This window comes from Etheostoma cragini, chromosome 16 (assembly GCF_013103735.1).
Source record: "Etheostoma cragini isolate CJK2018 chromosome 16, CSU_Ecrag_1.0, whole genome shotgun sequence".
Classification (NCBI taxonomy): domain Eukaryota; kingdom Metazoa; phylum Chordata; class Actinopteri; order Perciformes; family Percidae; genus Etheostoma; species Etheostoma cragini.
The window spans coordinates 18,574,631-18,601,337 of record NC_048422.1 but is presented as its reverse complement, the minus strand read 5'-3'; the positions used below and the strand labels follow the sequence as shown (position 1 = coordinate 18,601,337).

The 26,707-nt window shown below is 41.9% G+C and overlaps 1 protein-coding gene across 8 annotated transcripts in view; it reads right to left on the bottom strand.

The window, feature by feature from the left end:
- LOC117959838 (myomegalin-like) overlaps positions 1 to 26,658 on the bottom strand; it is a 29,855-nt gene extending 3,197 nt beyond the window's left edge. For 2 of the 8 annotated variants that reach the window (XM_034897186.1, XM_034897187.1), the window contains exons 1-41: positions 23,654 to 24,894; positions 23,401 to 23,517; positions 23,191 to 23,310; positions 22,956 to 23,048; positions 22,520 to 22,738; positions 22,206 to 22,376; positions 21,946 to 22,056; positions 21,728 to 21,865; positions 21,404 to 21,583; positions 21,111 to 21,305; positions 20,676 to 20,867; positions 20,325 to 20,454; positions 20,090 to 20,229; positions 19,898 to 20,014; positions 19,619 to 19,762; positions 19,395 to 19,507; positions 19,142 to 19,281; positions 17,313 to 17,453; positions 17,104 to 17,213; positions 16,851 to 16,994; positions 16,267 to 16,368; positions 15,952 to 16,133; positions 15,504 to 15,852; positions 13,867 to 15,403; positions 13,589 to 13,690; positions 12,996 to 13,138; positions 10,888 to 11,291; positions 10,504 to 10,736; positions 10,086 to 10,137; positions 8,510 to 8,697; positions 7,048 to 7,395; positions 6,450 to 6,575; positions 6,161 to 6,277; positions 5,730 to 5,919; positions 5,141 to 5,262; positions 4,683 to 4,886; positions 4,477 to 4,569; positions 3,269 to 3,531; positions 2,965 to 3,114; positions 2,339 to 2,477; positions 2,074 to 2,120 (exon numbers count right to left, since the gene is read on the bottom strand). In XM_034897186.1, coding sequence (XP_034753077.1) covers positions 2,074 to 2,120; positions 2,339 to 2,477; positions 2,965 to 3,114; positions 3,269 to 3,531; positions 4,477 to 4,569; positions 4,683 to 4,886; positions 5,141 to 5,262; positions 5,730 to 5,919; positions 6,161 to 6,277; positions 6,450 to 6,575; positions 7,048 to 7,395; positions 8,510 to 8,697; positions 10,086 to 10,137; positions 10,504 to 10,736; positions 10,888 to 11,291; positions 12,996 to 13,138; positions 13,589 to 13,690; positions 13,867 to 15,403; positions 15,504 to 15,852; positions 15,952 to 16,133; positions 16,267 to 16,368; positions 16,851 to 16,994; positions 17,104 to 17,213; positions 17,313 to 17,453; positions 19,142 to 19,281; positions 19,395 to 19,507; positions 19,619 to 19,762; positions 19,898 to 20,014; positions 20,090 to 20,229; positions 20,325 to 20,454; positions 20,676 to 20,867; positions 21,111 to 21,305; positions 21,404 to 21,583; positions 21,728 to 21,865; positions 21,946 to 22,056; positions 22,206 to 22,376; positions 22,520 to 22,738; positions 22,956 to 23,048; positions 23,191 to 23,310; positions 23,401 to 23,517; positions 23,654 to 24,706 — 8,859 coding nt within the window. In that variant the 5' untranslated portion in view covers positions 24,707 to 24,894. Of the gene's footprint in view, positions 1 to 1,913; positions 1,969 to 2,073; positions 2,121 to 2,338; positions 2,478 to 2,964; positions 3,115 to 3,268; positions 3,532 to 4,476; positions 4,570 to 4,682; positions 4,887 to 5,140; positions 5,263 to 5,729; positions 5,920 to 6,160; positions 6,278 to 6,449; positions 6,576 to 7,047; positions 7,396 to 8,509; positions 8,698 to 10,085; positions 10,138 to 10,503; positions 10,737 to 10,887; positions 11,292 to 12,995; positions 13,139 to 13,588; positions 13,691 to 13,866; positions 15,404 to 15,503; positions 15,853 to 15,951; positions 16,134 to 16,266; positions 16,369 to 16,850; positions 16,995 to 17,103; positions 17,214 to 17,312; positions 17,454 to 19,141; positions 19,282 to 19,394; positions 19,508 to 19,618; positions 19,763 to 19,897; positions 20,015 to 20,089; positions 20,230 to 20,324; positions 20,455 to 20,675; positions 20,868 to 21,110; positions 21,306 to 21,403; positions 21,584 to 21,727; positions 21,866 to 21,945; positions 22,057 to 22,205; positions 22,377 to 22,519; positions 22,739 to 22,955; positions 23,049 to 23,190; positions 23,311 to 23,400; positions 23,518 to 23,653; positions 24,896 to 25,945; positions 26,000 to 26,241; positions 26,390 to 26,483 lie in introns of those variants that run through there. The other 6 variants (XM_034897188.1, XM_034897181.1, XM_034897184.1 and 3 more) reach the window with 6 other exon arrangements.
- Between the last annotated feature and the right edge of the window lie 49 nt (positions 26,659 to 26,707).

Below are 26,707 nucleotides of genomic sequence, written 5' to 3'. Positions count from 1 at the left end.
TAGTATGTCAAAAAAGCCATAGTATAGTATGTAAAAAAAGTAGAAACAAGTCATAGTATTGTATGTCGAAAAGTCATAGTATAGTATGTCGAAAATGTCATAGTATTGTATGTTCAAAAAGTGTATAAAGTCAATGTAGTATGCTGAAAAAAGTCATAGTATAGTATATCAAAAAAGTGGAAAAGTCATGGTATAGTATCTCGAAAAATGTCATAGTATAGTATATCAAACAAAGTCATGAAAGGTATGTCCAAAAATGTTGTAGTAAAGTATTTTAGAAAAGTGGAAACAAGTCATAGTATAGTATGTCAAAAAAGCCATAGTATAGTATGTGAAAAAAGTAGAAACAAGTCATAGTATAGTATGTTGAAAACGATCAGGGTATAGTATGTTGAAAAAAGTCATAGTAGTTTGTCAAAAAAGTGGGAACAAAGTCAAAGTATAGTATGTTGAAAAAAGTCTTGGTATAGTAATATAGTATGTCAAAAAAGTCATAGTGTAGTACATCAAACAAAATCATCAAAAGGTATGTCGAAATAATTCGTAGTACAGTATGTTAAAAAAGTGGAAAAAGTCATGGTATAGTATGTCAAAAAAGTCATAGTATAGTACATCAAAAAAGTCATAGAATAGTATGTCAAAAAAGTGGAAACAGTCATAGTATAGTATGTCGAAAATGGTTATGGTAAAGTACATAAAAAAATTGAAAATAGTCATATTATGTTGAAAAGTCAAAGTATGTCAAAAAAGTAATAAGTCATGGTATAGTACGTGAAAAAAGTGTATGAATTTAAGTCATAGTATAGTATGTCAAAAAAGTAGAAACAACTCATCGTATAGTATGTCAAAAAGTCATAGTATAGTATGTCCCATAGTACAATATGTAAAAATAAGTGGAAAAAAAGTCATATATTTCAAAAAAAGTCAGTGTAGTATATCATAGAAAAGAATATTATAGTACGTCGAAAAAAGTCCTAGTATGTAAAAAAAAAAAAGTCCTAGTAGAGTATGTCAAAAAGAGGGGGAAAAAGTCATACAATATACCTGTATTTGTTCATAGTTTGGCTGGTCCTGTGACTTATAGTAAATAACAGTATGAAGTCAGTATAGTATGTCAAAAAAATCAAAAAAAATTAAGAAAGGTGAAAAAAAAAGAAGTCACTTTATAGTTTGGCGAAAAAAGTCACAGTATAGTACTGCAATTAAGTGGGAAAAAGTCATAGTAAAGTATGTTAAAAAAAGTGGGGGGGGGAAAACACAGTATAGTACGTCAAAATAAGTGGAAACAAGTCACAGTATAGTATGTAAAAAAGTGAAAACAGTCATAGTATAGTATGTTGAAAAAAGTAAAAAGAAAAAACTATTATACTATGTTAACAAAAAGTCATAATATAGTGGTAATATGTTGAAAAATGTCATAGTATAGTCTAAAAAAAAAAAGGGGAAAAAAATTATATTTTTAATATTTTGCATGCCATACTTTTCGATGACTTTTTAAGAAATATTTTTAAGCCATACTATACTATGACTTTTTCTGCCATAGTATACTATGATTTTTTAATATTTTTGATGCATAATTTACCGCTGATGTAATTGGTTAGAACTTAAGGTGGCAATGGAGTCTTAAAATCTAAGATGTTTTGAAAAAGGTCTTCAAAAAAGGTATTACATTCAACTTCAGGATTCCTGCATTTACTCTGATTAGGTACGGCTAGCTCATTCCTAATGCAATTCATATTGTGTCCAAAACAAACAATAGTAGGATTTCTTACATGAATGTAGTCAACCCATAAAACTGAGTATCTAATGATACATTCATGTTTTGATATTTGATTCATGCAACAAATCAAATCAAATCAACAGGGTCTCATGCATCAGATCACTCTCAAAGCCTGCACCTCAACCACGCTTACCTTCGTCTGGTCCTCCAGACAGGCCTTTCGGGCCAAAAAGGGTGCAGTAATTTGTCTATCATTATTTCACATACAGGATGAGAAGGAAGAGAAGAGCAATTCACTGAAAGACCATTGTGTTGTCATTTTGTAACTGGGGAATATTTTTTGGTAAACTCACCTCTAAATTCCCCCTGGCTTTCTTCAACACTCCGTGGGTTAGATACACTAGATTGGGGAAAAATAATGCTGTTATCGTCAAATATGGTCACATATGTCAGTTTATTTACTCACAGGTAAACAGAGGATCTGAAACTGATAATTATATGCATCATGGATTAATATAATTTACAATTATATAAAACAAGGGAAAAGTAGCAAATCATCACACTGTAGTGTACAGGGCAGGTATCGTAAAACAAAAAAAGCAAAAAAGATCATTTTACACTGATCGATGATGACTTTTTCCATTCCCTCTTTGAGCTGGTTGGTTGTTCGGAGCCGTTTAACTGCTCCAGTCAGCATCCTCTCCTGCTGTGACAGCCTGCTCTTCAGTCTGGCTATCTCATTTTTCAGCAGCTCATCCTGTTACGGAGGATAAAAAGATTAAGATTTGGTCTCGTAGAGACTTAATTGGATTGGGCAGATACAGTATATGTGTTTCTGCATGTTTAAGATAAGATAAGATAAGATAATTTGTTTATTAGTCCCCAATGGGGAAATTACTGCACTACACTCTGTGTACACACTTTTTGTTAGTACTCACACACAGGCCTGAAATACACACACATGCTCAGGACCTATACATGCACTATACATGGAGAGATGTCAGAGTGAGTGGGCTGCCAGCTGAACCAGCGCCCTGAGCGGTCGGGGGGGTACGGTGCCTTGCTCAAGAGCACCTGGCAGTGCCCAGGAGGTGAACTGGCATCTCTCCAGCCACCAATCCACGCTCCCAACTTTTTTTTTGGGTCCATACGGGGATTTGAACCAGTGACCCTCCGGTTCCCAACCCAACTCCCTATGGACTGAGCTACTGCCACCCCTAAACCTGAACCCCTAAACCCCTTACCTGCTGGTTGTTGCCGCCGTCCACGGCTGTGTTACCAACTGGCAAAGAGACTCTCCACACGAGTTTGAGCATTCGCCCAGCCTCCTCTAACACGTGTTGCATGGTGTTCATGCTTTCAGACAAACTTTTCAGATGCTCCTGTTCTATCACCTATGAAGATGTACAAATAATGACACTAATGACCTGTTATGATTTGTGCAAGATGTGAAATGATTAAAACCTTAGTAAAGCCTTTTCATTTAATTTGTTTTATGCATCACAAACTGTGATTAAAAACATCTTAAACATGTTAGGTTGGCAGTACCTTGTGGTTAGAGCCTTGCTGTCTGACTGTGTGCAGACTCTCCTGCAGTTGTGTGTCCATGCTACGCGAAAGCTTACGTCCCTCTGAGATCTGCTTGCGGAGGGCATTGTAGTCCTCAATCAGACCCAAAATATGGCGGCCGTTGCGATTGGCCCACATCCGGTGGCCCGGCACCAGTCGAGAGGGAGCAGCGGAGACACTTTCACCTGAGCTGCTGCTGAAAGACCGGCCGTCCACCTCTGAGCAAGCACTACGTTTCTCATCTGAAAAAATGTTTTAAAATGTAATTCGTTCTCTGCCAAACACTGGACAACAACAGTAATACCCCTTTTACACCAATGGCTCAATCAGGGTTTCACCCAGGTCGACTATCTGTTTGAATGGGGTAACCCTCCTTGATCTACTCGGCTTCATGACCCAGGTCGCCAGGTGGCTTTGATCAAGGTAGACTAGGGTCCATCTAAATGTGATTTGCACGCAACCGGGGTCACTTACAGCTGAGGCGGGAGTCGTCACAGGTCACCAAAGTTTCACCATAGACCGCATAAAACTAAGATTTTCACAGGCAGTTTCAACAACAGCAGAGCGGTTCAATTAATTTCCGCTGGCAGTGTGTGCCCAAAGGTTCACTAGTCCGCCTTTTGCAGGTCAATGCTGCCTGTAAAAACCCAGCGGTAGAATGTAAAAGGTTTGACTTTTTGTTTTTATTTAAGTCTCTCTGCACCTCAGCCCTTGCTCCCTCTCTCTGGCACGAGACACTTGTCTGAAGTTCAGTGTGGCTGCTGGGGAGTGTGAATCTCTCTTTTTTCTGTTAAAATAAGTCGTAAAGCCAAAAGCAAAGCACAACTTTATTTTTATTAAATCAAACCAAAATAAATGTTTTTGCCTCATCTTAAAATAGTAAAAAATGGACTGGAGTAGGCTATGTAATCTTAGCTGTTCACTGAATATTACGTAAAAGCGCCGCCCATTCAAGCATTTAAGGTAATTGTTGTGTATTGCTTCCGGGTTGACCAAGGTAATCTTTGAATTGTCATGACAAGGGATATACCCATGTAGACTGGCTTGGTTTGAATTTCAAAAAGGAGGGTTTAGCCCTATCAGACAACCCTAGCCCAACCCTGGCAGGTGGTGTGAAAGAGGTATAATGAAGGTTTGTAGGTAATTACTGCTGAAATTTAAAGCCGATACCTATGAGGTTTTCTTACCATGGAGAAGACCAGTGTGTTCGTAGTGACTCTGAAATGAGTGACGGAGAGGATTGCAGCCTTCACGACCTGGTGACCTGGTGACTCCTTCATCTAAGAAGAATGTAAAACCAACATTGAAATGGCCTGGCAGGTTCCTGTGTGCTTACATGCCTCTGTTTACCTGTCACAGGTAACTAGCAAGGGAGTCTGTGCCTTGTGTTTACCTGGGGAGGACAGCAGGTAGTTGATGTTGATGGTTTCAGAGCGGTTGGGTCCTCTGAGCAGCTGCTCCTCCAGCCGGTGTCGCAGTGCGGTGTTGGTCTGGATGCTCCTCTCCAGCTGCAGCCTCAGGTGTCTGATCTCCAACAACAGCTCGCCAAGGTGGACTGAGCCAGATTGAGGGTCCTGGGTAGCCTCACTGGATCCTGCTTAAAAAAGAAATCATGTTTCAATCTATCAATCTCTAGGTCAGTACCCTAAAATAGGGTAGTCTAGGGTAGAAATGAAAATGACAAACTGTCTTTGGCCACAAAAAGTGGTACAGATACAAAAATGATTACTAAAACATTTTTAAATTTAGATAATTTGTAGTTGTGCTTTAGTCACACTGTCTTTTCTTCCTCCATTACTATTTGAACTACATAACACGTCAATATGCTCTTTAAAAATAAACCTGCAGTACCGTTGGGTTTGTGAGCTTCAGTCTTGATCTCTTCGTAAACTTGCAGCTCTACCCGCAGTGACTGCAGAAGATGCTGCGAGTCAGAAAGCTGCTGCCTCTGGAGCTTCACATCACACTGCAACCTGGAAGCATTCACAAAAACACACCAAAATCAATGGGAAAAAAAATGAAGGTTGATATTAATTTATAAAGAGGAATAGAGAAGGACGGACACACACGCCGAGTAAGGAAAGGGAGAGGAAAAGTGATCTAACCGTAAACTAGACTCCAGGTGTCGGGTGTCAGTAGGACCCGGGGCAAGAGGTCACATACAATCATTAGAGTATATATACATGCGCGTGTTCAGGTATAAGCTTACAAATCAGACTATCATGTTTCCAAGTTGTACAAATAGTATGAAATGATGGTAATTGTAATTGTAATAAGTTGCTTTGTGTCGTTTGTGGTTGCATGAAGGAGAGTAGTAATGACAGTGTGTGTGTACTGCGAGGAGACATTTAGAAGTGTAGAATAGTGAATGCTACCTCTGTGTGTGTGTGTGTGTGTGTGTGTGTGTGTTTCCAAATTGCAGTGTGATGTGTGTGTGTACCTGTGCAGCTCTTCCTTGCTGTAGTGCAGTGACTCTTGCAGCTGGGAGTTTTCTTGGCTGCTGTGCTCCAGCCTCTCCTGCAGTCGGCTGTTTTCTTGCCTCAGAGCTTCACACTCCATCCTGCTCTGCTCCAGTTTGGCTGTCCGCCTGGCCAGAGTCTCCCGTAGTTTCTCGTTCTCCATCTGCTTGTCTGTAGGAAATACAAATATTTTTTAGTTATTAAAAAATGAAGTTAGTAAAGTTAAATTGTTTTAATTAAGTTACTTTACTTTTAAGCACAGTCAGTGATACATATGTGTCAGTTTTGATAGAGGCATGGGAAAAACAGCAGACTAGCAAATGGGTATATAGAAAACTATTGGCTTTCTACATCTACTGACTGAACATGTGTGTAGGGGTAAAGTAAGCTTGTACGAAAACGTGAATTTTACCTCTAGACCCTAGACTAAGCTGTTCCTTCAGGGCTTGGTTTTGTCCCCAGAGGTATCGCACCTCGTTGGCCAGCTGACCCTGCTCCTCTTTGCCATGGATAAAGATGTTGGTGGCTGCTGAACACGGACACAAACATCACCCAAAAAGTAAGTACTTTCAATAAAGAAGGGTATTTTTCATTTTAGTGCAGAATTTCCCATCCAAATTATTGACACACAGTACACACACTCTAATATCCACACTGACAGAGAGTGAATGAAACACAGGCAGATGATTTCAGGTGTGTACCTGGATCTTTCTCCACCTCCGCTAGTCTCTTTTCCAGCTGTTCCCTGAGATGGTCATTGGTGCGGATGCTCTCCTCCAGGCGCTGTCGCAAAGTGCGGATCTCCTGCAGATGTTCTGCCAGCAAGTCTGACAGACACAAATGCATAATTCTAAATTAAATAGGTACTTTGAGGGGATTTAGTAGCAGTTACATAAAGTGCTCTTAGAAGAAACACACAAGACATAACAGATTCATAAGTCAACTATCCTGACTTTTATTCCCCAGCACGGGGCAAAACTACAAAAACATTAGACCCAATGTTTCCCATAATGCAACTTGAAAACCCTTATTGAACCCTTTTTGAAACCCTCTCTGTATGGTAAATAACCATGTACTTTCACTTGCCACACACCAAGTTTGTCAGACGTTTTCTTCAAGCCCAAACTGAGAAAACCCAATGATATCACTAAGAAATCATCAGGATTATTAATTATTAATTCTGCATATGTTCATCAAAACAACAAGTCCCCAAAATGTTGCTACACCATGGATATACAAAGCACAAAACCACAAACCACAAAAGCTGAATAAATGGAACTGTGACAGCTCCATGTTTACCTGAATTCATTGTGCAAGGCTGTTCAACAGCATTCTTTTGCGAGCAAATGTCTCCATCTCGTTTATCAGACTGAGTCTGAGACCCTGAGCCATCCTGGTCATGGCTTTGATCCGGTTCCTGATGGTGGGAGCTGGTCTGGGCCATAATTGAGCGATGAAGGTCCAGTTCACTGCGCAGGGTGGCGTTGAGCTCCTCGCTGCCCCTCAGCTGATCCTGTAGTCGACAGTTCTCCCTCTGCAGGGCCGGCAGTCTGCTGGCAGCATCCCTGTGACCAGACTCACTGTCTTCCTGAGCTCCTCCTACAGGAGGGACAGGAACTCCTGTCCAGTCAGAGGGGTGTCGCTGGCCTAAACATTACAGGGAGACAACGGGTAAAAAGATTAATAACGAAAGCGTAAATAGTACATTTATTAATTTTGGGGGGCTTTTTGGTGGTAATTTTTGTGTGAAAGACCTTTTTGTCACCCCTCATTATAAATTCCTAAATTGATACTTGGTCATGTTCCTCCTTCTATAGTTGGGAGTTGGTAAACAAAAATGTCACTCAATGTCACAACTGAACCACTAAAGATGAACCACTGAAACTTAAAGAGCCAAACGGGTTAAGTGTTGGCAACTATAGTGTTTTAGCAGTTAGGGAAATGTGACTTTTGGTTTACAGGCCCATCCGCAGGACCGCTCACAAATCCACATGCTTCACTTAGCTCTGCAATAACCTATTTGGTCTTTTTTCCTGGGGGAAACACAATTTGAAGAGTGAACCGGATAGGCGGCACTGAATAATGCAACTTTAAATGGAGGTGGATTGAAACTGGACACTTGATCAGCCCTTGGGTGGCCTGCTTTGTCCTGTGGGATGCCTCACTGCAATGGAATGGATCTGAGTGGAAAATAAGTGCCTAATATGCATTTTTAAAAAGGTAGTAGTGTGGTTTGAAATAACCAAAACACTCTAGTACACTATACCTGGCTAGACCCAGAACTTGGCTTTCACGCTAGAGCCCGGCCGATATATTGTCGGGCCAATATTAGGCATTCCCCAAACTATCGTTATTGGCATTAATAATAAATGAAAAAAAAAAAGTCAACAATGTTATGAGTGTAAGCGCTGCATAGTTTGTCCACCAGAGAGCGCTCTACGACATCCCTGTTGGCAACACTGATTACTATTTTTTTGTCATGTGCTTTTGTACAAAGGAATTGAAGTTTCATATCTTAAGTTTGTATTTTTATTATCATATTATTTTAGTGGGAACTCATAAATAACTAATGTTAGGGAAATCTGTTTGTTTTGTTAAGCGTTTCTGGATTTCCTTATTTTTAAATATACATCTGACAATATATCGGAATATCTGAGTTTTCAATAACCATTTGTATCGGCCATAAGAATCCCTTATCGGTTTGGGTTTAAGTATTACATCTAGAAATCTGCTAATTAAATGAACATATCTGTGTGCTTACTGTGGGCTTGATTAACACTTTGTGTGGTCGGGCTGCTGTGGCAGGAGGAGGAGTTCCGGTCAGAGTGGTACAGATCAGAGCGAGAGCTGTTGTGGCTGCCGGGACTTTGGCCTCTGAACTGGCTCTGCGGGCACGGGCTCTGCAGCCTCTGGATCAGACGGTTCTTCTCCTGCAGTTCTTTCGCCAATCTGGGAGAACGTGGAAGGGGAACAGAAAGAGGAAGGGAATTAGTCACGTTGGTCACTCGGTCTATGGCTATGGATTCTTTCCATTAAGCTCATTCCTGAGCGTTGGAGAGCAAAACAATGGAAAACAGGGAAGATAAGTGCCGAGCACAAGGAGTAGCACCCCAAAAAGAGACACAACTTGAGACTTAAGATGTCAAGAAAAATTTGTTCCCACAGGACTTGCAACTTTCAACAGCAACACCCAGCTGGAAAATATGAAAGAAGCGTTCACAGCAAACATCATGCGGTTTGTCTGGATCAATCCCGCTCACAGGTCTAGCTGCTCCCTGGTGTTTTCAACCAGTGTGAAGTTTTGCTGAACAAGGAGGCTGACGTGCTGCTGCAGCAGCTCTCTCTCGCCCTCTAGTTCCAGACGCAGATCATCTATCTCCTGCTGGATTCTAGCCGGGCTGTCAGAAGGATCTCTCATGCTCTCCTCACAGGACAACAGTGATCCCTGCTGAAGCTCCCCAAGACTGCCCACATCAGTAATAATATAGATTAACTCATGTCACATGAGAAACTTTATATTCTAATCAAAAAATGCAATTGTCATCATGTAACAGCAACGTCAACATTAGGGTATCAATAAATGCAAATAAAAAAGCAATTTTTAAAACCACAGATGCTACGATTTTTTAAAATCATTTCCAATCAAAAACATAAGGGAAAACTGCACTTGGAGTTTTCTGATAATTATTTCCCCTGCCAATAGTGAGAAATAAAAACCTAGAGTGTTTCAAATGTTAATTGCGTTAAACTGTACATATATATATATATATAGACATATTGGTGTTTTATGCAAAGCTTAATTTGCTTTCTGGATGATACTGAACTTTGAAGGACATGAATGGATGAGCACTGAAATGTGGGTTGTGGGGGGTGTATGTGTGTGTGTGTGTGTGTGTGTGTGTGTGTGTTTGTGTCCGGAGTGTTTTCCCTCTATTTTTTCAGAGACCCGGATGACCCAGTTTGGGGGCAGTGTAACCTTAATGTTTTGGCTGTCACCGCAAAAATTAGGTCAACAGCAAGACGCTATTCAAAACCAACAACACACGCATCGCCCGGGGTCATAAGGCAATTGGCTGGCCGGAGGTGGTGGAGGGGGGGTGTCTTTAAAGGGTCATGAGACAAACACTAAAAAAGCACAGATAGTGAGTAGCTATTCAATGCCATTAAAGTATAACAACAAGTAAGAATCCCTGTAACTCTAACATTAAGATGAATTGGAGAATTCTAAATAATACAGATACTTGTTTTTCCACCACAAATAAACACTCAACCAATTAAATACAAGTCACTAAATAAAGACATTCACAATAAGCAAGATGCAGTGAAGTGGGACGTACCTACGAGACAGTTCCAGGGCCACCATGTCCTCATTATCCAGACAAGGCTCTCCTAACAGACAGAAAAAAAGCTGTAAAAGGCCTGTCTGTAGAAATCAGTTACAAACAACTGCTCTTTTGTGTTCATCTCCTTCTGCTGGTGGCTTATGCTTTTTTTGTAAAGCATTGACACATTTTGGCACAATATGTGAATACTGTTTTTATAGGACTCAAACACATTAGTACTCGCCTTTAACTTTACTAAATATTTAAATTAAGCATTAAGTTAAAGAGCCATACTTCATTAGCATGTGCGTTGGCTAGAGCATTATGTGTACTGGCACAGTAGTGTATCATAAATCAAATATCTAAACTGTGTTTGTGCAAGGTTCTGATAAGCCCCATTTCTTAAAACACAGCAGATGTAATTACAAACTACCTTTGTCTAGCCGTCCCTCCAGCCTGTCTAGAATGCTGAGGCTCTTGTCCAGCTGCTCTTTGACCGCCTCCCCCATGCAGTAGTCGACTTTCCCGGCCTGCAGCAGTTCCTTAAAGGCCTTGCTCAGCTCATCTAGCTGCCGACGATGCAGCGTTCCAAGTCTACGGCTCTCCTTGATCTGCTGCCTTAGTTGTGACAGCTCTCTGGCTTGCGATTGCACCAGGGAGTCCAGTCTGTGGAGATGACAGGATGAGGGCAAGTGGGGGTGAGAAAAAAAAGATATAAAAAAAGATAATTTTCAAAATGACTGTGCAGCTTCAACCCATTGTAAAAAAAAAAAAAAAAAAGTATAATGTTGGTGATGCACTAAGAAAGTTTGTTGACCTTGCAGGTGATGTAGAACGACTGCGGGTCTGCTGCAGCTTTTCACTCATGCTTGTGTTCAGTGTCCTCTCTCTTTCCAGTTCCTTAGTCAAATAGTTGGTTTTAACCTTCATCGCCAGGTTTTCACCCTCCTTTTTCTCCCTAAGCTGCCCACTTCTGTAGCTCCTATCTTGCCTTTGGTCCTCTTGCTTGCTTTCATCTTCCCTCCTGACTGTTGAGGGATCAGAGGGGCTGGCAACTAGGTCACTGGAGAGAGAGTTCCTATGCAAAAGACTTTGCATTTGGAGGATAAGTTTGGTCTGGTTTTCCAGCTGGACCTTCAGGTCTCGGACTTGTCCCTGAAGCTGCAGAGGGTCTTTAGAAACACCATACTCATCATAGACCTGCAGGCTTTTCAGACTGACCTGAAAACAGAAAGAAAAAGAGTAAATAAAAACATCAGTTTCTACTAAAATTTGGGTTGCACAATTTTTACAATTCTTAAGTCATTTTGAAGCCATGGGTCCTTGATTTTACAGAAGTAAACAAAAGCTTCTCTTTTCTAGCCAGCGACTTACAGTTTTGCCAGCTGAAATACTGTAGCCAGCAGATTTGATCTGCTGTAGTACAGCGTTGGTTCAAAAAGCTCCCCGGCTGACTTTTTAGGGTTTCTACCCAAATAGTTTTAAAAACAAGAACCATGTAAAGGGGGTATAAATTTGCACTTGATATCCATATTAGAGGATGGGTACCCGACCCGAGCCTGACGGGACCCGACGATACCCGACGGGTCGGGCCGGGTTCGGACAGATTTTTAGAAAGTATGCTCGGGTTCGGGTCGGGCTCGGTCACATCAGCGCGATAAGGCATTGAACATTTTGAATTTAAAACAGCTTATTATGGAGGTAATGGCGCTTGTTGCCCCGTGTGCATTGATGCGCTCATCTGTTGACATTTCCAAATGCCTTCCTACACTTGCTTAATAAAAGCGGGCTTTCCACACAAACAAACGTAGGCCTACATGTGTCATTAGTATGAGAAACAAATGCGATTTTAACTGTGTCGGGCTCGGGTCGGGCTCGGACAGAAATATCTTAATGCCTGTCGGGCTCGGGTCGGGTTCGGTTACTGCTCTGTCCGACGCGGGCCGGACTCGGACAGAAAAATCCGTCCCGATCCGCACTCTAATCCATATGCATAATGACAAGCTAAAAGACTGGGGCTAACTGTGCATGTATTTGGCAAAAGGTCAACATCCGACGGATTATTAGAAGACTTAGAGAAACAGGATTGTTCTTATAACATTATTGCAGTGTAGAGCTATCATTAAGAAAAATTTGAGCTCAGACTTATTTTTGCACCAACTGGTCTTTAATAGGCCTGGTCCTCTGTGCTAAGTTGGTCCTAAGACCAGTCTTTAGAATTAGTCTAGGCTTGCAGGATTTGGGGGAAAAATATAAATCACGATTTATTTTAGATTAGAATTGATTTCACAATTCTTTTCCACGAGTTTCTTCTCACGAGGTTTAATGTTTATTGCACACATGAACCATCACAAAACACCATGGCATGAACCATGGCACCTATAGCACATAAACATGCAGGTCTAGCCAAGGCTCAACTACGCCTGGTTTTAACGATGCACATTCGTGTGAATGACCAGGGAACTATGGTTACTGCTTAGCAACGTGCAATGCTAGGATACGTTGTAAACAATTTTCCTCTGTTATGTAAAGTCTTTCTAGTTGTAGACGTTTCAATGCAGAATCAATCATGTGTAGTCCAAAACAAAAAAAAAAAGAAAACAACAACATGGAGACAGATAACGGAGGCGATTGCTCTGACTCAGGCAGCCTTCGTACAGAGAGCAATGTACAAAAAAAAACTGGAAAGACCTCCTGTGCAGAGTAAAGAAAGACCAGTCGTCAAAAACAAACCATCCAACTGGCAGGGGTACTTCCCCTAAAACATCAATTTATAGGGACATAATTGTGGATATATTTGGAGAAGACTCCCCGGCTTTGAATCGATGCAAAAAGTGGCGGTACCAACCTTGCTGTGTCTTGCTGCTAAACTATGACTGGACAATCGCTCAGGGCGAGGAGATTAGCAAAAACTAAGTCTAATACCTTGGCAGAGCTGAGAGCTGGGGAACTAGGGTATGGCGTGCTGAAGGTTGAGTCCAGGTTTTCAGTGGAGGAAAAGGTGGCCTGCTCGTGTTGGGAAGGTAGGCTAGAGGCGCTGCAACTAGGGTTCACACCAACCTCGAGATCTGGCAATGGACACACACAAAAAACAATCAACAAGGGAACAGAAGAACATTACAAAGTTGTGAAAAACAAATGCTGATTGTGCTACATTAGGAAATAAATCATTTGAGGTACATCTTGGCTTTGAAATAAGGCAAGAAATAAAAGTGAAAGGTTAATGAGTGCTTGAAAGACATTCTCAAACTTCAGAGTGGAAACATGCAAGGATTTGTCAAGGCAAAATATTGTCAGCCCATTTACATTTGGGAATAGTGCAGAGAAATACCTGGTTAAAACCAGTAGAGTGCGTGGTTATGAGACCCAAACCAAAAAAAAATCTCAAAGTAAGAGACAATGTGTTACAGTCGCGTCTGTTCACTCCTCATGCAAACATATAGAGAGAATCTATCCACATTTGAGATTAGTGTCCACTCAGCAGACAGACATGCAATGTCTGTCTAAAAGCCGTCTACCTGTGCTACTGCTCTCTTCCCTATCGTTCTCACTCTTGCCACTGGTTTCGTAACCCAGGTCCTGCAAATCCACCTGCACGCCTTTGTCATCCTGCTCCAGAGCTGGCATTGGAGGCAATATATGTTGGATTAGGAAGAAATCATTTAACATGTACATAATCTTGTCTCTCTCCTTCATGGTGTTCATGATGGGTTTGAGTTAAACATTTTGACCAATCTGACCACAATTCAAGTACTTTAAGCAAAAAATTAAAAAAACTCAGCATGTGTTTTCTTACCTCTCTGTGCAGTTTCAGGGGACGTGAGAGCAGTGGCCAGCTTCTCTTCCAGGCTTTTACATGCTTTCTTCTTCTCCCTCAGTGCCTTATGGAGAGTCTCCAGTTGGACCTGAACACTCTGTGGTAATCCCTTGGCATCCGGAACAGTCCTGTGGACCTCATTCTCCTCTCTACGGCCCCTCTCTTCCTGAAGGGAAGCCTGCAGTTCAGAGATTCTCTGATAGTGATCACTGAAGACCTTGTAGAGGCGGTAGAGGTTATTATAGAGTTCTTGGTGAAGCTGTCCCTTTGTTTCAGGTGAAGCAGTGGACTGATTGCTGCTAGATCTTGTGGTTAACTCAGTGGGTTCTCCTAGTTCTTTCCTCTCTTGCAGAGCTCTCTGAAGTTTGTCTAAGTTCATCTGCAGGTCAGGACTGGTCTCTGATGATCTACCAGAAACCAAGGAGCTGGTATTTGTACAGTGTGCTGCCAGAGAGGCAACAGCAGACTCTGTTGCACTAAGGCAGTTCATTAAAACTTTAGTCATCTCTGGATTTAAACGGATATCATCCGAACTTCCCGTTCCCCACTGATGTTCCTTTGACTCCTTTTCCTTTAGTGATTGTGTTGCTATCTGCCTTGAACATTTCCCATTCTGGTTGCTGTTGTAGCCATGTTGAACAGCAGCATCTGCATTATGCCCATTCTGCTGCCACAGTGCCTCCTGCAAAGAGTCTGTGTGTCGCTCCAACTCTTGGATAGAGTCCTCTGTGCCTGTAAAAACACTTCTTGGGCTCTGGCTTTTTAAAGATGTGTTCACCTGCTGCAAGGCCATCTCTATCTTTAAACATAAATCACAGATTTCTGGAATCTTTTCTTGGCCAGCAGTGGAGGTGATGGTTTTTTCTGCCATGTTCAGAAGCTCTACAAGCTGGTTGTTGAGCTCCTCCTTCTCCTGTAGGGATTTTTGCAGCTCCATGCATCTGCTGTAAAGGGCAGAATCTGAACCGACAGCACCAGAACCTGTACACGGACTGGTGTGCGACCCGAATCCTCCTTGACTGTCTAGACTGCAGGCTGTCAAGTAAGCGATGGTGGATTCTGCAGCCTGTAAGGCCACCACATACTGGCGATTGAGCCGATCCTTTTCCTGGAACTGAGCGTGGAGCTCATCCCAATCAGCTAGCTGCTCACTAAGCTTCTTGAGAAGAATCTCTTTCTCTTGACACTCCTGGTGGAGAAGCTCCAGCTGAGTGAAAAGAGCAGAGTCGGCCTCGGTGTGATCCAATGTTGTTCCGGCTTTAGAGCCCTTATCCGACCCTGTTGGACTGCCGGTACAATGTGAATATCTGAGCGTGGAAGAAGGGGAAGTGCTGTGTTGGGGTGACATGAGAGGGTTGGAGTCTTCATGCAGTTGCTGGTCAGACACATATACACCATCTAAATGAAGGTGCTGAAGTGCATCAGTTTTGAGATTGTCAGAGCTCACAAACTGCTTGCTGCCACTAGCCTCCACTGTCAGCCTCACAGGGACCGGGAGGCGGGATTTTACACTAGCCTACAATTGAAACAAATGGAAAATGTGTTAAAAACAGCAGACAATTAGACTTCATACAGAAAGCAATGCAGTGTTTCTTTACACTCAATACAAAACTTACCCCATGCCTTGCGACATGCTGCTTTACGGTCTTGCTGTGTAACTGGTCTTTAGTATGTGGACTCTCCATCCCCTTTGTGGTATTGACAATTGACTCAGTGGTGACAGAGGTATCCACATCTGAAACCTCATTAGAGTTCTTCTCTCCACTTTCCTTCAACAGATTAAGGACCGTAGAGTGACCTTTTGACTCTGCCTCCGTGTCCACACTCCTTCTCAATTCAGCTTGTCCATCACTGCTGTTCCCTGAGGTGTCTGTGCTCTCTTTCTCTTTAAACTCTTTAGATTTTTGTTCTTTCAAGAGACCCCGCAGTTTTACATTTTCTGATCTTAGTTGGAGCAGCTCCTCTCTGCAATAAGGGACATTTGATTAGTTTACTGTTCAAGCAACTTACTCTTACAGTGAAAATAAGCAATAGGATCTGGACACTGCTGAAGAAAAGACCCACCTAAGGTGTGAGACTGATGAAGTCCCACAATGACTTAGCAGGGTTTTAAGTGCCATTATATCGGTGTTTCTCTGCCTAGAATCGTTCTCTTCAGTGTCCAAGGTTCCAGACCGAGCATGCTCTCTGCTCTGGCCAAGGTCACTGTCCATACTCATATCACCCAACAGCTTTCCAGTAACCATCTAAAAAGAAATATTGGTTAAAGTTACACGATTGGTTAAAAGTTACACAAAAAAGGGAAGTTCAATTCCTCAGAGCAATTACATTGAATGTCAAAAGCTTGTTCAATTTAATAAATCATCATCTAATTTATACCTGTTCTAGTTTGATGTATGTCTGACTCTCTTTATCCTGACTGGAGTGATGCGTCCTGCTACTGTGAGCCACAGGCTGCAACCCCTGCGTCTTCTCAAACTGCTAGAGTAATGGGATGGGAGGCGAGTGTGACACACATGGCTTGGTAAAAGAAAACTTAATGAGAAGACATAATCCATAAAGACACTGCACAGCAACAGCAGAATGGTATGATGTGTCTAATGTGGCATGGCGAAGAGAGAGCATTTCATGGGACACAGAGATAAAAAAAGAAAACAGGGACTGATTAGGAAAGGTGAAGGAGAAAAAGAGGATATTGTACTACGAGCAGGAAAGAGTAGAGACATTAGTAATAGGCTAGACAGAGCAAAGGTTAAGATGTAGGTTCAAAGGTTAGAAAGGAGCTAATACAGGTGGATGTTAGACAAAAACGCAGATATGATTCATCAAGTATTGCTATATGTAGACAAGTTGTGCAAACATTTGCTAATAAATAACAGAAAGGTGCCCTTTATTATTAAGATTTAGGAAACGGACACCTCAGCTTCAAGGGCTTCCTCCATTTGCTCCATTTTGCCTCTAACCTGTTTTAAGAGGCTACTGCTGGCCACGTCTTGGTCTTCGATGTTGTAAGCATGATGGTCGGACTTCTCCAATAATGACAGCCGGTTCTGCAGCTCGTTGTTAAAAGTCTGCAGGCTGCTGACACAATCCTGCAGCTCCAACACCTAAGGACCAGACAGACATTTGGTGACATTTCTTTCCAACCAGCTAACATCTACTGTTGTATTCATTAGAAAGACATTGCTTTAGTTCTAACATTTTATTTAGTTTCACCTTCTGCCGAAGCTCCTGTGCAGAGAGTAGAGACAAGCTGTCATCTTGTACATCTCCCACACAGATACTCATGTAGGAAGTCTGATCTCCAATGAAACTCAAAGTGTCACCTAAAAAAAAACAGTCACATGTAAAAAGTAAAAATCAAAATACTCCAATCTACCAAAACTCTGAAATAAGAGAATAAAAGTGTATCTTCTACTACTTACAACCATCATTGGTACCACCAACCCCTCCTCCACGGTTCTGTATAGCTCCTAAACGAGCCTGCAGAGAGGCATTCCAGCGCTGTGCATCTTCAAGCTGATGTCTCATGCTCTCCAGTTCTTTAGGATCAATCAGGTCCATACCTGAACAGATACAAAGAAGGTTACACAGCCATGCCTCTAGTGCGACAACAGAGTACATTTCTGCGTGGGTAAGTCTTTAACAGACAGAATGTTTTAAAATTGAAATCGATTCTCTATGACTCACATGCTGCATCGTTAGTAGTTAAGACTTTGTTCTGACCCTATGTGAAAGAGGCTTATAAGATACTGTATACTGCAATTGTTTCTCACTATATATATATATATATACACACACACACACACACACACACACACACAAGAGCCACAGATTTTTTACATAGGATGTGTAGCTCTGGAGAAATTTAGAGACAAACTTACAATTTATAGTTAATGGTATGTATATATGCAAAATCTAACTTTTGATCATTTGAATAGTGACCTAATTGAATGCAATTTCAAACAAACACAATTCACATGAAGCATTTTACAGAAAGTAAAAACAAGTAAATTTATAGTATATTATATATATATATATTTCTTGAGAAAAACTGATTAACAAAAAGATGCAGTTTGAAGTTTAGGCTCTGCATCTACAAAAATATACATATACAAAAATATATAGATATATAAATATAATTACTATGTTTATATGTCTGTTTGTCCACATGTAGCATGCACACATTGTATAAACTGTATATTACTATGAATATATAACCAAAAGGAAGAAATGGGAAAATGTAGTCAGTGGTAATTACTGTAGCTACATCTAGCTTGCATTCAGTGTGAATGTAAGCCATGGGCCTGTTACTTACAGCTGACCTATTTATACAGACGGGACGGAGGACAGGAGTCTGTGCACTTGACACGCTCATATGCGTGCACACACATAAATGTAAGTCATTTGACTAAGACGACTACCTGGGCGCACAGTGACGGTTTAAATCAGTCTCAAGGTTGAACGTTGATGTCACCAACTGTGCTAAATTACATAGACTAGGTGATCTCATAATAAATGTAGGATTTTATTTAATTATGATCTATTTCAGGGGAGATACTATACAGTAGGATAAGCTTTGCTTCTATAGCAGTATATAGATAACCTTTAAAACCTTTCTTAAAGTTGTTATATAATGACATGCTTATGCAATTATGGGACAGATGGTTGGATGGGCTGGATTAATAAACAGAGGGGTGTTAGAAAGGTGCAATCAACAGACAACCAACGTTGTGATAGGACAGTGAAAACAAGCAGACAGCATGTTAAAAGAGATAGACAGGAAGACCAGCCAACAGCAGCCTTTATTAATTTTCTTTCATAAATGACAGACAAACAGTGTGGAGACATTACACATAAAGAGTGGCAGAGAAAAAAAGGTAGCACCTCTATTATGGACAAAACATGCAGATGAGGAGGTGATGATGTAAAGAACAGTGAACATAAAGACACAAAGATGAGGAGTGAAAGGACCAAGTGTGCATGCAGAATAAAGCAACAGATAAAGAAAATGGGATGTCAGCTTGTCAGCAGGAGATATTATTAGAGTAAACACTAACTCAGTGGACAGAGTGGACAGGTGTGTTTTTATGTGTGTTTGCCATTGAACATATGGATACATGTCTCCCTGAACTATACTTTCCTAAGTCCTCTAACAACTTAAATTATGATTTAATTTTCCTGTCATGTTTTTTTTTTCTTCTCCCCATTCAGTTCCCCTTTTCATTTAACACCCAGTGTGTTTGCACTGCACCTTCTCGGAGTTTGGCTCTGTGTATCTCTCTCTCCAAGTCATCCCTTAGTTCCTCATTAGTTTTGATGCTCTCCTCTAGCTGCTGCCTAAGGAGCTGTACAGCTGTCAGCTCCAGCTGCAGAGCATGGAGACGCTGGGCGCTGCAAAACATGGAGTAAACTTTACTCATCAAATAAATTAAGCTACTGGGAACAATCTTTTCATTTTCACTTATTGCAATGATTCTTCTTCTTACAGTGACCATTATCCCTACCTGTCTTGCTCCTTTACAGTCCTGACCAGGCTGGAGTAGAGCTGTTGTTCCGCTCTTAGTGCTTTGTTCAGAGCCTTATGCTCCTGTTGTAACTCTATAAGCTTGGGCAAAGCCTTAAGGGAGACAGAAAATGAAAGGGCAATGGTCTTAATGTCAGAGCATAATTTGGAAATTAATATTGTCTGGTATTTCATTCAGCAGAAAAGTTAACAGGTTTAGTTTACTTCTTCCTGGCTATCTCCACCAATCATGGTTCTCTCTCTTTGAGGGAGCCCTGGGAGAGGTCTCTCCAAGCCAGATCCAATGATTTGATCCTGGGTATGTTCAGCCCGACTGTCCCCTCTCTGACCAAGGCGCTGGTGGAGAACCTGCTTACAGACACAAAAATGACAACTACCAGATAAGAGACTGCTGTGTTTAAATTAATTCAGAAGAAAAGATTCTAATTCAAAGCTGTTGTGCGTTTCATTGAGTGACAAGAGTTTGACTGGGTGAACACTTACATTGATAATCTCATCTTTGGTTTTCAGGGTCGCAGTCAGGGACTCAATGTTAGCAGCCTGACCTTCATTGCGACCTTCCAGATCAGATAGCAATGACTGTAGCTCTGCCATAGTAATCTGGATATATAACAAAGACACCTATTAGCAAGTGTCACAATTATGGACAAAGTAAAATGCTTAAATCGGACTGACCTTCAACTCATTCTCCCTCTTCAGTGCTTTATTCAGTGCCTCGGTTTTCTGCGCTAGCTCCTTCTTCAGGACGACGACTGTCTTCTTTGAGAGCAGAATGTTCTCCACATTATCCTCACTGTTCCTCCTGGACAGGTTAGCTTGAGTGCAGACAAAATAGAATCAAATGTAAGACCGACTTGTATTGTATCCTACCAATATGCATTGAGAGGGTTAAAAGCTCTAAAGGCCTCACCTTCCTTCTCATCCATCTTCTCTTGCATGATTTGGATAGTTTGTCTGAGCTCAAACATTTGCTCAGCCTCCTCCTTCTGCTTCTTCTCTGCCAGAAACGGGTCCCTCTCCTGACCACGCTGCAGAAGCTTCTGCACATTTACGAATATATCAAGTTAGCACATTTAAGGATGTACAACTGATACCTGAACTTTGTCAAGATAGGCCACCAAGTCATATGAAATCAGAAGGAAGGAGAGGAGTATTACTTATGCTATTCCCCATGGGACTTTTCATTTCCTCTTCTTGTTATGCTTCTAAGTCAAGTACATTTTACAGCCGAGTGACTGTGTTGTATCCCAGAGGAACTTACGTTGATGAGGCTGTCTTTTTCAGCAAGCAGGGCTCTGAGCTCAGCAGTCTCTAAATAACCCTCCTGGGCCATTGTGGAGCTTTGCGTCTCAGCAGTGGCAAGCTGCTGCTGCCTGTCAGACAGTTGCTTCCTCAGTTCCTTAATCTCTTGAGTGCGCTCAGACAGCATGCGGTTGTAGTGCTCTGCAGACTCCTGAAGAGATGAAAGAGAATTAGTGATGTATGCCCTGTATTTATGAATGGCTTTTTCGTAGATGGATCAATGTAAATTCAATGCACTTTGTATGTACAGTATGTATAATATGCAAATTCACTTAAATAGAAAATAGTTTGAGATTAATTTTTGAAAAATGTGGTTAAACTTAATTAATTCTGGCCTTATTTAAAATGACTACTTATTTTATCCCTGAAAATGTTTATATTATTTATTGTTGACCTTGATTAGCTGGTCCTTGCTGCTGATTGTAGCCAACAGTCCTTCCACAGCACTCTCATTGTCAGCAACAAGCCTTTCCCTGGCCTTCACTGCCTCAGCCAACAAAGCCTCTGTAACCTTTAACCTCTGGCCCATCTGTTCAGCGAGGTCACGTGTATGAGTCTGCGACTGGCTCAGTATCGATTTGGACATTACCTTCAGAGTATATGTAAACATAATGGGTCAGAAAGGAAAACACAATGCACGTGGCTGAAAATACAGCAGAGAGTCGAGGTGACATTTTTTGAACTAACATCCATATCTTTTGTCTTGCCCTCCAGTGAGAGCTGTAGCTGGCTGATGATTGAGTCCTTCTCCCTCAGTGATCTGTTCAAGTTATCTTCTACATCTTGCTTGGCTCTCTGCAGGTTCTTTAGAGTGTTTGCAAGATGCTGCAGCTCCACATCCTTCTCCTTGATCAGACTGTCAGAACTCTGGGAGGAGAGGAATAAGCAGAGAGGCATCAGATTGAAGTCCAACCTCTCAAAAACTATATATATGCATTGATTACTGGAAAAGGCAAATATTTGGCATCAGTTTCTGAAGTTCCCAATTAAAACATGGTCACGGCTTCTTACATCTATGGTTTCCTTGTTGTAAGAGAGTAAGTTATTGAGCCTTTCCAGGTCTCTCTCCCTCTCCCTTAGAGACAGCTGCAGCTGGTGTATCTCATTGTCTTTTTCCTCAATGGCAGCAAACTTCTCATCCAGCGCATGCTGTCAAAAAGCAAACAGAGCAACGTCAGAATCAAATTATAGTTGTTGTGGTGAGAAGATTGCACAGAAGGAATGCACACCTCCAGAGCCTTCTCTTTTTCTTTCAGCCTTTGCCGCAGCTTGGAAAGCACATTATCGTTTCCTCCTGGACTCTTGCTTTGCTCAAAGTCTCTGACCATGTTTATGTACTCCTGATGAACACAGAGAAAAACAATGTAAAATGGCAACTATCTGAATATATTCAATGGGAGATTTTCCAATGGTGAAATCATTAACACACACAAAGAGATTTGATCTTTTGGTGTGATCTGTCTGTATATGCTCAATGTTGTTGTGTCACCTGTAGCTGCTGCTCTTTATCAGCCAAATTGGATGTGAGCCGCTGGATCGTGACCTCATGGGCCTGCACTTTTCTTGTGGTTTGATCCAGCAGTTCCTGGTACTGCTGCTCCAAAGCACTCTCCCTGTCCCTGATCTCACCACCCAGCTTTTTGAGCTGATTGTTCAGATCCTGGAGATGGAAGTGATAACAATGTCACACAAAATCTGATATTGGAATGGTGACAAATAACAAAAATTGGATTTAAAATGCCGGATGGCTTTGTACAACAATAGTTTTAATTGAATTGATTTACTAGACAACCACTATCTTACATTTAGGGCCTTGTCTCCCTTCTTCTTCTGCTGTTGCAGGTCCTCCAGTTCCACTTCTAGCTGGTCCTTCGCCTGCTGCATGTCAGCCAGCTCTTGCTCCTTTCTGTCCAGGCCGCGCTGTAGCTTTTGGGCTTCAAGCACCTTGGCATGGTGTTCACCCTGAAGTTGGGCGAGCTCCGTTTGCTTTGCCATTAATAGATTTTGGTGCTCCTCTACTCCCTGAGAGATATATGAAAAGAAATGCTTATCTTTACAGAGGTTGCAATCAATGAGATGGAGATTTAATAAAAAAAAAAAAAAAAAAAACACTTTCCTGCTTCTATTAAAATTTAAAAGGATAAAAAAAAAGTTATATAATGTGTGAATGTACAGGCACACACAGAACAAGGAGCCATTAACAATTTGTATTCAGTAAAGTCTAAAGTGCAGGACTTGCCTGGTATTTCTGCAGTTGGGCTTTATGTGCTGCCTCTCTAGCCTTGGCCAAAGCGTCATCCCTGTCCTCAATCTCATGACACAGCTCTGCAATCTTTGTAACCAAGACAATGGCAGACAGGTTTGTCTTGGGGCATTGTATAATACAGAATAGTGACAGCACGGGCAGGTGAAGCCTTGACAATTGTTATAACCCTATATTAAATACAATGGGTTATTGATAGTATGAACCTTACCTCTTTTTCTTTTTCTTTTAATACCTGGGTAAGGCCCTGGATAGTTTTGTCTCGCTTTAGAGCATTTTTCTTCTCAGAGTTGAGTTCATTCTCCTTCTCATCCAGCTTCCCTAACAAGGTCTGTTTGCACAAAGAAATGATATTACACAAAGAAACTTCTAAAACTAAATACAAAATATTTAATAGAGCAAAAATGTCATCTCCATGTACCTTGTTTTGTTTCTGGGTATCCTCCAGTGTTTTAGTCAGGTCGACATTGGTGCTTTTTACCTGGGTGAGCTCTTCTGTCAGCTGCTTATTGCAGAGCTCCACTTGCCTATCCCCACTCTGCAAATCCAGAGAAGACATAAAACGAGAATAATGTCTTAATACCAGCAATGTTAAGCAGGAAAGCTGTTGTCTATCAAAACTCATTGTCGATCCTATGGTGTTTGGCCAAGCTGGGATTACTGAAAGGAACTACCTCCACCACTCTGACAGGAGTGTATTCATCATCAAATTCCTCTGTAAGGTCGTGCAGAGACTTCCATTCTGCCTCTTTGTGTCTGCGCTTGGCTCGGGGGTTGAGAGAGCCAGTATTTAACCTCTTCAGGACAGGGATGTGGCTCCCTGCCGGGGTAGAGACTTGTTGCTTGGGGATGCAGCGCAGAAGCTGGATCAGGTCAGAGATCATAGAAGACTGACTTGAGGAAGTGCGGAGCTGCGCTTTGGCCTGAATCTTTCTTACTTGGTCATCACTGACAACATGTCTAGCAACAAACACTTTCGGCTCTCTGAGTTTTGGTTTGGGTACAGGGTCCGGAGTAGCGTCAAAGGAAAAATCTCTATTGAGGGACTGTAAGGATGTGGAGCGATCTTTGAATCCGGGTCTAGGCAGTATGCCCTTACGTTGGACCAGGTCAAGGTACATGCTCTGCGAACTGTGCCGTGTGCCACGGAGACTAATGCTCTTCATAGAGCCATTGAGCCCTGCTGCTGATCCCAGTCTGTTGCTTCTGAGGCTTGAGCGCCCTGAGCATACCCCTTTACTGGCAATGCGATCCAGACTCACACACCTTCTCATGCAATTCTCCACATGACCACTTCCACTCTCCCTGAACAGTCCTTCAGAGGCCAGCTGACCCACAGCTTCTTCCTCAGGACTGCCCACCCCAGTGGACTTGACTGGGGCCTTGCAGCAGGTATTCTCCACGCAAGTCTTGTACTGGCTTGGGTTGTTTTTGTTGTAGACGTGAATGATGCACTGGATCAGGAGGTCTTTCTCCGCCTGCAGCTTCTGGATCTGACTGTTGTGTTCATCCTGCAGCTGGCCGATGTTAACATCACATTGCACCACCTTCTCCAACTGGAATACACATTTTCCACAGAGGAACTCTCCACGACCATCACGAGTCACCTCCCAGCCCAGCACATGGGACAAGATGACTTGTAGCTTCCTCTGTGCTGATGAGCTGAAGATCCAGCGACACTGGCTTCCCACCAGACGAACACCACATATACGACACGGGTCCCTCATGGCACTTTAGATCATTAGATTCCAGATTCACCCGCTTAGAATGAGTCCAAAAAGCCTCTCATTGACACACAAATGATCCAGTGACCTAATGGTCACCAGCCTGCCAACCACGGAATAGCCATCTATATTTCTCTTACTGCATCCGCAAGAGAAGCACAGAGGAGAATGACGGAGTGCAGAGCAGTATAAGCCCTAAGCCTTTAATAATCCCTGCTCCCGCCTCTACTCCACTCTCCCCCACAAATTCAATCACATCAAATCCTCTAAGACTGCTGCAGTTATCTGTGTTATGGTCAGTGCCAAACGATCTCTAGAAAAAAAACTCCTCCCAGATACCAGACCAGGTATGAAGATCAGCCCCATACATGTGCCTCTCCAGGGGACTGGTGAAGATGTAAGAAGCCAATCCCTCCAATTGTTAATCCTGCCAGGCAGTACATCTAAAAATCTGCTTTAAGATTAGATGGGGTGTTTTCATGAAAATTTTATTCCATGGCATATCTATGCTGCAGAGGCCACTCAAAGTCCTGTCATGCCAGACACATTGTCCCCAATCTTTTAAAATCCCTTGCTATACATGCAGCATGTTCACTGGTTTACCCAGATCTAACAAACAGTGACAGGTCACACAATATGCCCCATCCGATCAAGGACAGGCATAAATAACTCTCAGAGGAACCAGACACCATGGTAATCCAGTCTTAACACTGTTACATGTGAGTCCTGACTGATCAAATGGTTTGATACAAACATCAATCCAATGCCAGGCAAAACCAGAGATGATCAAAAACACCAGTAGTGACTACTCCAAACTCTCCCCGTCACCAAGTAGTTAGTGATAAAAGCTTACTATTGTGAAACCAAAAGATTACCACAACAAGCAAGAGTACTCCTCCTCTTTACTGTGCAGGGTACAAAAATAAAAAACTGCACCAGGAGGCACATAGAGGAAAAGAGCAAGTAATAAAACATGCCAAAGTACATTTCCTGTGGTTCAACAGAAGAACATAAAAAAAACCTCTGAAGTTGACGGCCTGAACATAGTGAACAAAGTCTGCATACAGCTATAGCGTTTGAGGCAATACTATTGCTTGAAACAGAATATGAAAGAATGGCATAACAATGACTGATGTAAAAGTCTCCAGGTGGGTTAGACAAAAACAACAAAAGATTTCAAAAACATGGAAAATCCAAAAAGCATCTAATGAGGAAAATCGTGGAAATCCCCACAACACCAACCTGATGCTCTGGTTCTGTTTTGTCCTTCTGTTTATGCAGCTCGTCCCTCAGTGCCTGGGAATGAGTCAAAGGTCACACAAATGCCTTTTGATATTGCAAATAGGGCCGAAACATTAGTTATTTAGTGGTTGGTGGTTGTGGCCATACATTACATTTCTCTGAATATACTGTATATATTCTCAACACATGGCAACATATTACTTTGTCACCCTCTATTATTAAAACAATGATACATTTTGGTATCATTACAGAGCGAAAGCTCCTAAATAACATATCTTTAACTATGAAAGTCATACCTCAAGTTCCTGATCTTTCTTGGCGATGAGATCAGATAATTGTTTAACAGAGTCAGCTGATGGTACATCTGTCTCTTGGTCTGCACTTCTCTTCTGATGGATCACAGCCTCCTGGCTCTTTAAAGTGATCATGAGCTGCTCAATAATACTGGTGTGAGCAAAACAAAAACACCTAGGTATTACTACAACGAAAACTATTAAATAATAAAATAAGAATGTCTGTGTCCAACCCTGTGTCCTACTTGTCTTTCTCCTGCATGGCCTGCTGCAGGTCTTGGGCTGGGCTGGGGACAGGGGTGAAGGTACTCAGTGGACCCAGGGCTTGGAGCTGCTTCTCCATGTTAATATTCTTAAGCTTTTCCTGCTCAGCGATGGCTGCCATCTTGTCAACCTCTTTCTCAGCTGTTTGAAGACACTGTAAGGAGGCAAAATAACCAAGTAAGACAATTACCGCCCCCCCCCCCCC